The sequence below is a fragment of the Gobius niger genome, assembly GCF_951799975.1.
Source record: "Gobius niger genome assembly, chromosome: 1".
Taxonomy (NCBI): domain Eukaryota; kingdom Metazoa; phylum Chordata; class Actinopteri; order Gobiiformes; family Gobiidae; genus Gobius; species Gobius niger.
The window spans coordinates 75,316,006-75,329,164 of record NC_136852.1 but is presented as its reverse complement, the minus strand read 5'-3'; the positions used below and the strand labels follow the sequence as shown (position 1 = coordinate 75,329,164).

At 45.5% G+C, this 13,159-nt stretch overlaps 1 protein-coding gene across 1 annotated transcript in view; it reads right to left on the bottom strand.

Annotated features, from left to right (window-relative positions):
- The window catches only part of wdfy3 (WD repeat and FYVE domain containing 3), a 146,044-nt gene that overhangs the window by 109,484 nt on the left and 23,401 nt on the right, over positions 1-13,159 (bottom strand). Inside the window, 7 exon segments of the mRNA XM_079563969.1 lie at positions 645-859; positions 2,075-2,255; positions 4,709-4,792; positions 6,253-6,447; positions 7,390-7,661; positions 11,722-11,915; positions 12,021-12,122. Of these exon segments, the coding sequence (XP_079420095.1) occupies positions 645-859; positions 2,075-2,255; positions 4,709-4,792; positions 6,253-6,447; positions 7,390-7,661; positions 11,722-11,915; positions 12,021-12,122 (1,243 nt within the window).

Below are 13,159 nucleotides of genomic sequence, written 5' to 3'. Positions count from 1 at the left end.
TTGTAAATTTTTTGTCACTTTTTTTTGTTGGGCAGTCGTCTCATTTTTATCAAATTTACGTGACTTTTTTGTCAATTTTTTGTCAAATTTTGTCATTTTTTGTCAATTTTTTGTCACTTTTTTTGTCAAATTATTTGCGTTTTTTTGTCAATTTTTTCTCACTTTTTTGTTAATTTTTTGTCACTTTTTTTTGTTGGGCAGTCGTCTCATTTTTATCAAATTTTCGTGACTTTTTTGTCACTTTTTCGTCAATGTTTTCTCACTTTTTTCACATTTTCATCCTTGTTTTTGTCTCAGTTTTGTTGCTATTTTCACACTTTTTTCCAGAAGCTTTTGGATTGGGGTAAAGCTGGAGAAAATGTGCTCGGTTCAGGTGGGAGTTAAGGGGTTAATATTGCCTGCAGTTCACAGACTATCCACCAGGGGGTGCTGCAGCGCCCTCAGCACCCTGGGTTCCCACGGCCTTGGTGGGGGCCGTACCTGAGAGGGTGGGGGCCGTACCTGAGGGGCGTGTGGGGGCCGTACCTGAGGGGCGTGTGGGGGCCGTACCTGAGGGGCGTGTGGGGGCCGTACCTGAGGGGCGTGTGGGGGCCGTACCTGAGGGGCGTGTGGGGGCCGTACCTGAGGGGGTGTGGGGGCCGTACCTGAGGGGCGTGGGCAGCAGTGCCTGAGAGGCCAGCCTCTCAAACATCCTCTGCAGGGGGGGGTGCAGCGGGTGCTCCTCGTCGCCCAGGGCCTGGCTGCAGCGCTGGAGCAGCCTCTGGTGCAGACAGGCCTCACACAGGAGCTGCTGGTTCCTCTCCGAGTTCACCAGCTGCTGCAGGACGTTCGCCACGGCCAGCTGCAGGTCCAGGGCGTGCTGAGCAGAACACACGCCGGATTCAGAGTCAGTTAAATGAGGGTAATCACAAGAAGGGCCGAGTACGATTCTTTGTGATACTAAAACATTTGTCGTCTAGAACCATAAAACAGAACAATAATGTGTGGAAGAAATTCAGGTTCATCTCCAATGTCAAGAAACGTGTGGAAAACGAAGAATAATTTGGAGAAAAAATGAGGAAAATTGGGAGAAATGTGTCTTTAAAAAAATTATATTAAAGAAAAACAAAAAAAAACAAAAACAAAAGGAAAACTGGGGAAGAAAAAATTCAGGGGGAATTGGGAATAATTAGGAGAAAATAAGGATCATATTTGTAAAATTTTGGGGAAAAATAACGAAAAAATATTTGAAAAATTTTGCAAATATTTAGAAAAAATGGAGCGGCAATTGGGAAATAGTTTGAGGGAAAAATATGGAAAATTATGACAAAAAAACAAGAAAAAAGTGCAAAAAATGTGGAAAAATTGGGCTAAAGAAAAAATTGGGAGAAATTTGTCTTTAAAAAAATAATATAAAAAAAATTGTAAGAGAAAAAAAGGATAACTGGGGGAAAAAAATCAGGGGGAATTGGGAATAATTATGAGAAAATAAGGAACAAATTTGAACAAACTTGTCCAAAATTAGAGGAAAATTTTGGGGGGAAAAAACAAAAAAATATTTGGAAAATTTTGCAAGTATTTAGAAAAATGGAGTAGAAAATAAAAATAAAAAAAAGGAAAACTTGGGGAAAAAAATCAGGGGGAATTGGGGGAAAATTAGGAGAAAATAAGAAACATATTTGTACAAAATTGTCAAAAATGAGAAGAAAGTTTTGTGGGGAAAAAACTAAAAAATCTTTGAAAAACTTTGCAAATATTTAGAAAAAATGGAGCAGCAATTGGGAAATAATTTGAGGGAAAAATGTGGAAAATTATGAAAAAAAAAGAGGAAAAAGTGCAAAAAATGGGGCTAAAATTAAAAAAAAAAAATGTTTTATTATTATTTTATTATTTTATTGTATTGGCCCAAAAATATTGACTTGAGCTGAAACTAAGTCACTTCTTTCACGCTGTCCCTGGACCAACAGCATCAAAACTGCATTACTTTTTTCTCTCGATGCTTCTATTTGAACCTAAACGTTTTTGTCGATACCGTCCCGCTCGTTTAGCCTCCCGGTTCTCCCCGGTTCTCCCCCCGGTCCTCCCCCGCCCTCACCTCGGGCTGGCTCTCGGAGCACACGGAGGGCAGCAGGTCCAGCATGGCCAGCACCGCCCCGGGATGGATCACCACCATGTCGGACAGAGAGGAGGAGGCAGGGGGCGCCGGAGAGCCCGACAGGTGCAGCTTCAGGTCCGTCAGGGCTTTGACCGGAGCCGAGGAGCCGTGGTATCCGAACCTGCAACAGCACACGCTACTGAGAACACGCTACTGAGGACACGCTGCTGAGAACACGTTTACAAACGCTCTCATTAAGCCATCATATGTCACAGTGTCACAGAAGTTTCATTTACAAGTTTCATATATATATTTATAAAAAGCCGCGGACGTTTGAATGACAAAAACACAATAGTAATAATTAATAAGACTAACTTTTGAAATGACGATGACTGTGTTTTAAGGTCACATGAGAGAATGAATCAGCACCAATTGGCTTGTTGCACGGTACGGCTATGCTAGTTCCTCTGACCTGGACTTGTGAGCGCCAGTACTTCCTGTCTGTATTCTTTTCCTGGAATAATAATCAGATTTTCTAAAGATTACATGGTGGGCAGTGAGTTCCCAGTAGATGATCATTTACTGTGTGTTCAAACCTGAATGTAGGATGTAGCGAGTTCAGATCGGAGACGCCTGTGATCATAAAGGATTGATAGTTTGTCTTGAAGCTAAAGGCTAACATGCTATAAAAGAAATGGATTAAAAGTCACTCTTTCAAATTGTATAATGCATGAAATTATTGTTAGCCTTTAGCTTCAAGACAAACTCACTGATCCTTAGATTCTTAGAGTTCGGGAATGTGACGTCATATCGCTAAGCATTATGGGATTAGCAGCCATTGTGAACTAATGGAGATTTTAAAAGTTAAAATACTGGAGTTATTGTTCACATTAAAACACTTGTTGTGTATTTACCAGCAGTAACTCAGCAGCTAACGGAGCTGTTCCACGGCTTTTTTTCTCTCCACTTTTTATGCTGTTTTTAGCTCATGTTAGTCTATGGAAATGTATGCTAACAGCTGCAAAGATGGCGGATCTCCATGGTAACTGGAATTTCCCGAACTCTATAAAGATAGACGTCTCCTCTACGGAAATATTTACACTGTACAGCAACTCGTAAACCTGCAGGAAGTGATCGTCTACGAGGAACTCACGTCCACCACAGAATCTGCAGGAAATACAATGATTCGAACGGGTCGAAGCTAATCTTAATGGAAATGAATACAGACAGGAAGTACGAGCGCCCACAGCTTCAGCTCAGAGGAACTAGCGTAGCCACATTGTGCAACAAGCCAATACCGATACTGGATCGATATCAGAGCCGATGCAGGATGAAATATTATTGGATCAGCGATCGATTACCAAATATCCGATACGGAACTAAAAGCAGCAACAACGATAATGCGAAGTATCGGCCGATTCTCAACCTCCAAGTATCGGTGTCAGAGTTTTTCGAAAGATGGATAAGAGCATCTCCGGTATGAGTACATGAGTACAGGAGTATTAGTACAGGAGTATGAGTACATGAGAACAGGAGTATTAGTATAGAACAGGGGTAAGCAAGCTTGCGTCGTGGAGGGACAATTTTCATCATTGCCAAAACACCCGAGGGCCGAACCTCAACATTGTACTAATATATTAAGTAAAGAAAATATTTTCTGCAAAAGCCAGTGTTTTACATCAGTGGCTCCGATGCGTCAGGGCTTTGGGTCCCACCATTACCCTCGGATGACGAGCCGACGACCCAAATAAAATCGTATAAAATATTGTATTTTCTACGCAAGTTTTTGTGGAACAAGCAGTAGATTTATGAGCAAAAACATCCAATAACCTTCATTATAACAGACACAGTTAGTGTTTCCTGCAGTTTCACACTACAAAAAGTAAAAATCAAGCTTTGGCTTAAATGAGTTGAATTGAGGAAATGTTTCTTGTTTTGAGCGGTTTTCACTCATTTAGACACTTTTCCTGATCGGACCGAGTTTGCTTTGCTTGTTTGAGGACATTTCAGACCAGTTCTAGGGTAAATCTCGCTTGAAATAAGAAAGTGAAAGAACAATTTTCTTTCCCCATTGGCAAAGAAAATGACCTGAAATAAGGACGAAATGTATTAAAACGAGTCAGAAACATCTCAGAACAAGTGAAATAATCTGGGACAAATGCTCAACAACTTCTTAACTAGTCAAAACAACTATAATTTGGATTATTGTGCTCAAATTTAGATGTTTATACTGATCTAGTTAAATACTTTTTGCAGTTTCAGATGGAAAATATTGAATTAAAGTTCCCTATAGACTCACAACCCACTGGAAATGGTTTCATGACCCACTTTAGGGTCCCGACCCCCCAGTAGAGAATCACTGTTTAACATTTTATGACCAAGAGGGACGTTCTGACAGGACATTTTTTAAATACTGACATTATTTCTCGCATTTTTAGATACTTTAACAGGTATTTGATGTTTTATTTGCATAAAAATATTTCTCAAAACCATCTTGGGGGCCAGAGGTTCTGTGCTGGAGGGCCGGATTTGGCCCCCGGGCCTGACGTTGCCGACCCCTGGTATAGAAGTACACGAGAACATGAGTACAGTGGAGCACATGCAGGCCCGTCCGGGTGACACGGGGGCTGGTACCTCTTGCGGGTGAGCGCGGGGGTGCCCCAGGGCGAGGGCAGCGAGGTCTCCGCACTGAGGCAGGGAGGGAGCTGCTCAGTGCGACTACACCACCAGGAGGCAGCACACACACACACAGACAGGACAGGCAGAGAGGAAGAGAAAAGAGGATGTTAGTGACACGGAAGAGTCCAGCCCAGAGCGGACTGTCTGTGAGGGGGCCCCGTGAGTCCCTGTGAGGGGGCCCCGTGAGTCCCTGTGAGGGGGCCCCAGATCCGCCTTTAAAGAGGAAAAGCCCAGGCCCAGGACAGAGCGGCTCGTCGTGCAGTGAAGCGAGTGTGAGAGTTTAGGATCTGGTAGAAAAGTCTCTAAACCTTCTTTTATTTGTATTGCACAGTTTTACGCCTTTGTTCTATTTAAAATATGTCACACTTTAAATGTTTGTGTGTTTTCTGGCCTTAGGGGAAACGTTAGACCAAAGGAAAGATGCTAAAACACTGTGTGGGAGAGTAGTAAACACAAACTGCAGAACAGGTCCAGGCTGTTCCAACAATCACACCCTTTAATTATTAACACTGCAAAAAGTGGATTCGAAGCAAGTAAAAATGTCTTACTTTAAGAAATAAGTTCTTATTTTTCCCCTAAAAAATAATAATGTCTCACTGAGCAAAGTTTTCTTGAGAAAAAAAATCTTATTTTAGGAAATAAAATCCAGCCATTTCTTGTTCAGATAAATTTACTAAAAACATGATATTTTTTCTTGTAACAAGAAAGAAAAACTTTTTGAATCTTCTTCAGTTTTAGACAAAGAATATTTTTTCTTTTTTTAAGAAAAACTAAGATCAACAACTCTTAATGTAAGAACTGCTTCTCACAGATAGATAAAACATTCCATTCTTTAAAGTGGGCGGCTCGGTGGCACAGCGGTTAGAGCCTCAGCTTCACAGCTCGAAGGTCCTGGGTTCGATTCCCACCAGGACGGGGCCTTTCTGTGTGGAGCATGTTCTCCCCGTGTCTGCCACTAAAAACATGTACAATAGGTGAATCCTCCAGCAGGTGATTCTGACCATCAGCCTGGCTCCACATCATGGAGGTGGGTCCCTTAAATATTAGTATTTATTAAGAACATTTAAGTAAAATATCCACAATTTCTCACTAAATAAGAATGTTTTCCTTAAATTATTCCATTTTCTGAGGACATTTTGCTTAAATTTAGTGTTTCTTTGTTGTTTTATGATGAGAAAAATATTCTAGAAATAAGAATTCTTAGCAAGAAAAAAACACTGACCCCATTGGCAGAATTATTCCTTAAAACAAGACAAAATGTCTTATTTTAAGATTTTTTTCCTTGTTTTTAGGAGGGTTTTATCAGTGTACTGATTTGTATATTCCCCTTTAAGGCTGTGTTGAGCTGTTGTAAATCAGTAAAGTGGCAGATTAACACGACTCAAAGTTTGGATTCAAAGTTCGATCCCGGGACTTCTTTAAACCGCCTGGACAAACCCGGCGTGCCCCCCCCCCTCACCATGAGGCATCGAGCCCACGGCGCCGCCCACGTGGCTCACCTGTCGAAGGAGTCGGTGGCCATCTTGTACAGGTAGATGAAGAGTTTGCTGCAGTGTTTAAGGGTGGGGCACACGCTGTCCCCGCCCCCCGCAGGCGCCAGCTCCTCCTCCAGCAGCCTCTGGAAGGGCTGAGCGTTGGACGGAAACACCCCCGTGGCCCCGAGCTTCTTCACGTCGGAGAAACAGCCCAGCAGCCTGAAACACACGACGGACGGTCTGTACTCGAGCTTTGTTAAACCAACAATAGTCGTGTTGATTTTTGCTTAAAGGTTGTTTTGGAAATTGCCCACAAAGCCCTAGGTCTTGGGTTTGCCAGATGCTATGGTTAGCCCCGCCCCCCTCATTTATAAAGCCCATTATCTAACATTGGATCGGTTCTCGCTCACCACGCTAATGATTTAACTGAAAGTTTGTTTTCTCTGCAAACTCCTCACAAACCAGGTCTGGCATAAGGTCAGAGAGCTTGACCTTAAAGAGCCGTGGAATAACTAGAAATAGATCAAAACAGAATCAAAGACATAAGTGGATTACATGGCACTGGGTTAAAGCCAGTCACAAGATGGCCGCCAGAATCACCATTCGTTCCGACATATTACTGTGCCATGTCATATCTCGAGTTTTATTAAAGATCTTCGGTCCTAGAGGCCACAGTGATGGAAAGCTGTGAATACATTAGAACTCACCTGACGGCGTCGGCCATTTTGTCGTTCTGGATCTAAGTTAAATACATTTATAGTTATATCTTTACTTGACGGCGTCGGCCATTTTGTCGTTTTGGATCTAAGTTAAATACGTTTATAGTTATATCTTTACCTGACGGCGTCGGCCATTTTGTCGTACTGGATCTAAGTTAAATACATTTATAGTTATATCTTTACCTGACGGCGTCGGCCATTTTGTCGTTCTGGATCTCGGTTAAATACATTTATAGTTATATCTTTACCTGACGGCGTCGGCCATTTTGTCGTTCTGGATCTAAGTTAAATACATTTATAGTTATATCTTTACCTGACGGGTCGGCCATTTTGTCGTTCTGGATCTAAGTTAAATACGTTTATAGTTTTATCTTTACCTCACGGCGTCGGCCATTTTGTTGCTCTGGATCTAAGTTAAATACGTTTATAGTTTTATCTTTACCTGACGGCGTCGGCCAGCTTGTCGTACTGGATCTCGGTCCTGAAGAAGTGCGAGTTGGCGGGCTCGTAGCGCATGGCGGCGGTCAGCGTGCAGAAGACCGTGTGCAGCAGCTCGAACACCTGGTTCTGGTTGGCGCGCTCCCAGCCGTGGCAGGGCGGCTGGCACAGGCAGCGCTCCATGGCCACGAGCAGAGACGTCACGTACACGAAGCCGCCAACCTTCCGGAACACGGTGCGCGTCCGGTGGCTCTCGCGGAGCACGACCAGCAGGGCCTGAGGGAACAGGGAGCATTTAAAGAGCTGATCAACACTTTCAGGACTCTTGAACCCTGAGGACTCTTGAACCCTGAGGACTCTTGAACCCTGAGGACTCTTGAACCCTGAGGACTCTTGAACCCTGAGGACTCTTGAACCCTGAGGACTCTTGAACCCTGAGGACTCTTGAACCCTGAGGACTCTTGAACCCTGAGGACTCTTAAACCCTGAGGACTCTTAAACCCTGAGGACTCTTGAACCCCTGAGGACTCTTAACCCCTGAGGACTCTTAAACCCCTGAGGACTCTTGAACCCTGAGGACTCTTAAACCCCTGAGGACTCTTAACCCCTGAAGACTCTTAAACCCTGAGGACTCTTAAACCCTGAGGACTCTTGAACCCTGAGGACTCTTGAACCCTGAGGACTCTTAAACCATGAGGACTCTTGAACCCTGAGGACTCTTAAACCCTGAGGACTCTTAAACCCTGAGGACTCTTGAACCCTGAGGACTCTTAAACCCTGAGGACTCTTAAACCCCTGAAGACTCTTAAACCCTGAGGACTCTTGAACCCTGAGGACTCTTAAACCATGAGGACTCTTGAACCCTGAGGACTCTTAAACCCTGAGGACTCTTAAACCCTGAGGACTCTTGAACCCTGAGGACTCTTAAACCCTGAGGACTCTTAAACCCTGAGGACTCTTGAACCCTGAGGACTCTTGAACCCTGAGGACTCTTGAACCCTGAGGACTCTTAAACCCTGAAGACTCTTAAACCCCTGAAGACTCTTAAACCCTGAGGACTCTTAAACCCTGAAGACTCTTAAACCCCTGAAGACTCTTAAACCCTGAGGACTCTTGAACCCTGAAGACTCTTGAACCCTGAGGACTCTTAAACCCTGAAGACTCTTAAACCCTGAGGACTCTTAACCCCTGAGGACTCTTAACCCCTGAGGACTCTTAATCCCTGAGGACTCTTAAACCCTGAAGACTCTTGAACCCTGAGGACTCTTAACCCCTGAGGACTCTTAAACCCTGAAGACTCTTAACCCCTGAGGACTCTTAAACCCTGAAGACTCTTGAACCCTGAGGACTCTTAACCCCTGAGGACTCTTAAACCCTGAAGACTCTTAAACCCTGAAGACTCTTGAACCCTGAGGACTCTTGAACCCTGAGGACTCTTGAACCCTGAGGACTCTTAAACCCTGAGGACTCTTGAACCCTGAGGACTCTTGAACCCCTGAGGACTCTTAAACCCTGAGGACTCTTAAACCCTGAGGACTCTTGAACCCTGAGGACTCTTGAACCCTGAAGACTCTTGAACCCTGAGGACACTTAAACCCTGAGGACTCTTAAACCCTGAGGACTCTTAAACCCTGAAGACTCTTAAACCCTGAGGACTCTTGAACCCCTGAGGACTCTTAAACCCTGAGGATTCTTGAACCCTGAGGACTCTTAAACCCTTGAGGACTCTTAAACCCTGAAGACTCTTAAACCCTGAGGACTCTTAAACCCTGAGGACTCTTAAACCCTGAGGACTCTTAAACCCTGAGGACTCTTGAACCCCTGAGGACTCTTGAACCCTGAGGACTCTTGAACCCTGAGGACTCTTAAACCCTGAGGACTCTTAAACCCTGAGGACTCTTAAACCCTGAAGACTCTTAAACCCTGAGGACTCTTGAACCCTGAGGACTCTTGAACCCTGAGGACTCTTGAACCCTGAGGACTCTTAAACCCTGAGGACTCTTGAACCCTGAGGACTCTTAAACCCTGAGGACTCTTGAACCCCTGAGGACTCTTGAACCCTGAGGACTCTTGAACCCTGAGGACTCTTGAACCCTGAAGACTCTTGAACCCTGAGGACTCTTGAACCCTGAAGACTCTTAAACCCTGAGGACTCTTGAACCCTGAGGACTCTTAAACCCTGAGGACTCTTGAACCCTGAGGACTCTTGAACCCTGAGGACTCTTGAACCCTGAAGACTCTTGAACCCTGAGGACTCTTGAACCCTGAGGACTCTTAAACCCTGAGGACTCTTGAACCCTGAGGACTCTTGAACCCTGAGGACTCTTAAACCCTGAGGACTCTTGAACCCTGAGGACTCTTGAACCCCTGAGGACTCTTAAACCCTGAGGACTCTTAAACCCTGAGGACTCTTGAACCCTGAGGACTCTTGAACCCTGAAGACTCTTGAACCCTGAGGACACTTAAACCCTGAGGACTCTTAAACCCTGAGGACTCTTAAACCCTGAAGACTCTTAAACCCTGAGGACTCTTGAACCCCTGAGGACTCTTAAACCCTGAGGATTCTTGAACCCTGAGGACTCTTAAACCCTTGAGGACTCTTAAACCCTGAAGACTCTTAAACCCTGAGGACTCTTGAACCCTGAGGACTCTTAAACCCTGAAGACTCTTAAACCCTGAGGACTCTTGAACCCTGAGGACTCTTGAACCCTGAGGACTCTTGAACCCTGAGGACTCTTGAACCCTGAGGACTCTTGACCCCTGAGGACTCTTAAACCCTGAGGACTCTTAAACCCTGAAGACTCTTAAACCCTGAGGACTCTTAAACCCTGAGGACTCTTAAACCCTGAAGACTCTTAAACCCTGAAGACTCTTAAACCCTGAGGACTCTTGAACCCTGAAGACTCTTAAACCCTGAAGACTCTTAAACCCTGAAGACTCTTAAACCCTGAGGACTCTTGAACCCTGAGGACTCTTAAACCCTGAGGACTCTTAAACCCTGAGGACTCTTAAACCCTGAGGACTCTTGAACCCTGAAGACTCTTAAACCCTGAAGACTCTTAAACCCTGAAGACTCTTAAACCCTGAGGACTCTTAAACCCTGAGGACTCTTAAACCCTGAGGACTCTTAAACCCTGAGGACTCTTGAACCCTGAGGACTCTTAAACCCTGAGGACTCTTAAACCCTGAGGACTCTTGAACCCTGAGGACTCTTAAACCCTGAGGACTCTTAAACCCTGAGGACTCTTAAACCCTGAGGACTCTCAAACCCTGAGGACTCTCAAACCCTGAGGACTCTTGAACCCTGAGGACTCTTAAACCCTGAGGACTCTTAAACCCTGAGGACTCTCAAACCCTGAGGACTCTTAAACCCTGAGGACTCTTAAACCCTGAGGACTCTTAAACCCTGAGGACTCTCAAACCCTGAGGACTCTTAAACCCTGAGGACTCTTAAACCCTGAGGACTCTTGAACCCTGAAGACTCTTAAACCCTGAAGACTCTTAAACCCTGAGGACTCTTAAACCTTGAGGACTCTTGAACCCTGAAGACTCTTAAACCCTGAGGACTCTTGAACCCTGAAGACTCTTAAACCCTGAGGACTCTTAAACCTTGAGGACTCTTGAACCCTGAAGACTCTTAAACCCTGAGGACTCTTGAACCCTGAAGACTCTTAAACCCTGAGGACTCTTAAACCTTGAGGACTCTTAAACCCTGAGGACTCTTAAACCCTGAGGACTCTTGACCCCTGAGGACTCTTGAACCCTGAAGACTCTTAAACCCTGAGGACTCTTAAACCCTGAGGACTCTTGAACTCTGAGAACTCTTAAACCCTGAGGACTCTTGAACCCCTGAGGACTCTTAAACCCTGAGGACACTTAACCCCTGAGGACTCTTAAACCCTGAGGACTCTTGAACCCTGAAGACTCTTAAACCCTGAGGACTCTTGAACCCTGAAGACTCTTAAACCCTGAGGACTCTTAAACCCTGAGGACTCTTGAACCCCTGAGGACTCTTGAACCCCTGAGGACTCTTAAACCCTGAGGACACTTAACCCCTGAGGACTCTTAAACCCTGAGGACTCTTGAACCCTGAAGACTCTTAAACCCTGAAGACTCTTGAACCCTGAGGACACTTAAACCCTGAGGACTCTTGAACCCTGAAGACTCTTAAACCCTGAGGACTCTTGACCCCTGAGGACTCTTAAACCCTGAAGACTCTTAAACCCTGAGGACTCTTGACCCCTGAGGACTCTTGAACCCCTGAGGACTCTTGAACCCTGAGGACTCTTAAACACTGAAGACTCTTGAACCCCTGGGGACTCTTGACCCCTCATACCCTGAGGATGTCGGTCTTCAGCTGCAGTTCGCTGGACGGGGCCGAGTGCATGAGGCCCAGGAGAGTCCCCATGTCGTCGTCCCCGCTGGGCGACAGCACCAGCTGCTGGATGATGAGCAGAGCGTGTTCTCGGCACTGACGGTACTTCACGATGTTGTGGACACAGCGAGCGCCGCCGAACTCCCGGAACAAAGCTGTAAAGACAGACACTCGGTGAGGAAGTCTAACCCTCACCCCCCTCAGGTACCCCCAGGGGACCGCGGGTCAGCGGGTACCCCCAGGGGACCGCGGGTCAGTACCTGCGTTAGTGTTGGAGCCCTGGAGGAGGACGGTCAGAGTCTCCATGACCAGCCAGGCCAGCTGCTTCTGCTCCTCCAGCAGGTCCGGGCGCTTACAGTCCGCTGCAACAACACAACAACACACGACACTCTTAAGAACCGCCTTTAGCAGTAATTACAAAGTTATACAACAAGTAACGCAGTAGACGAGTTGATGTGCACCGGTCTGGTCTTTGTGTGTGCGCTCAGTCACGCACATAGACTAAAGATGTTGTTAGCATTTAGCCTCTCCCAGTGTATTCCTATGGCTCCAAGTTAGAAGTGACCAAGCTCTTCCACGGACACAAAGACCAGACAGGTACGGATCAACTCGTCTAAGCTCAGGTACTTTATTTTTATTTTTATTTATTTGACAGGGACAATGCATATCGATTATAGCGGAGATGCTAGTTTCCATCTGTCGTCCCGAGGCAGGAAACACATACACAATCTCCAATTTACAAAATGTGACGACAGATCACTACAAATGCAATAACAACTGTAAGTGTTCACAGGCCTGGTTTTCCTTTAGCCGCTGTTTAAAACGTGCTTTAAAAGTCTCTCTGATGATAAAGGGAGACTGTTCCAGCACAGAGGAGGTTCTCCTGTGTGGAGCCTCACAGTCTCCTCGAGCTGATGCCCTGGAGCCCATGATCCCACTCACAGACTTTGGTTTAAAGGGGGGGTATTCTGCAAAATGGACTTTTTCCAGCTTTCCATCCTGTTATTCTGTCACTCCCTCATTAAAAACATGCCTGAAGTGTTGCCTTGGCACATTCACGTATTTCTGAGTAATCTGTAAAAACTCTGATGGCGGCCATTTTAGGGATAGGTTTGCCTGAGTCCTCCTAGGAACGCCCCCACCTCCTGGAGACGCCTCCGAGCTTTGGTCACCAGCCGAGTAACCAACCACTGCTCCTCAGCAGAACCCCCTCCCCACTGATGCCACAGACAGCGTGTGGAGGGGGCGTGTCTAAAGGCTCAGAGGTTCTTAAAGAGACAGAGGCCTATTTCAAGACATTCACTACAGCCATTTTGAGAGAGACATTTTATACAAGGCAGTTATTCTGATTTACTGCATTTACAGACCAACAGAAGGTTGGTCATCATTGTAGTGAGAT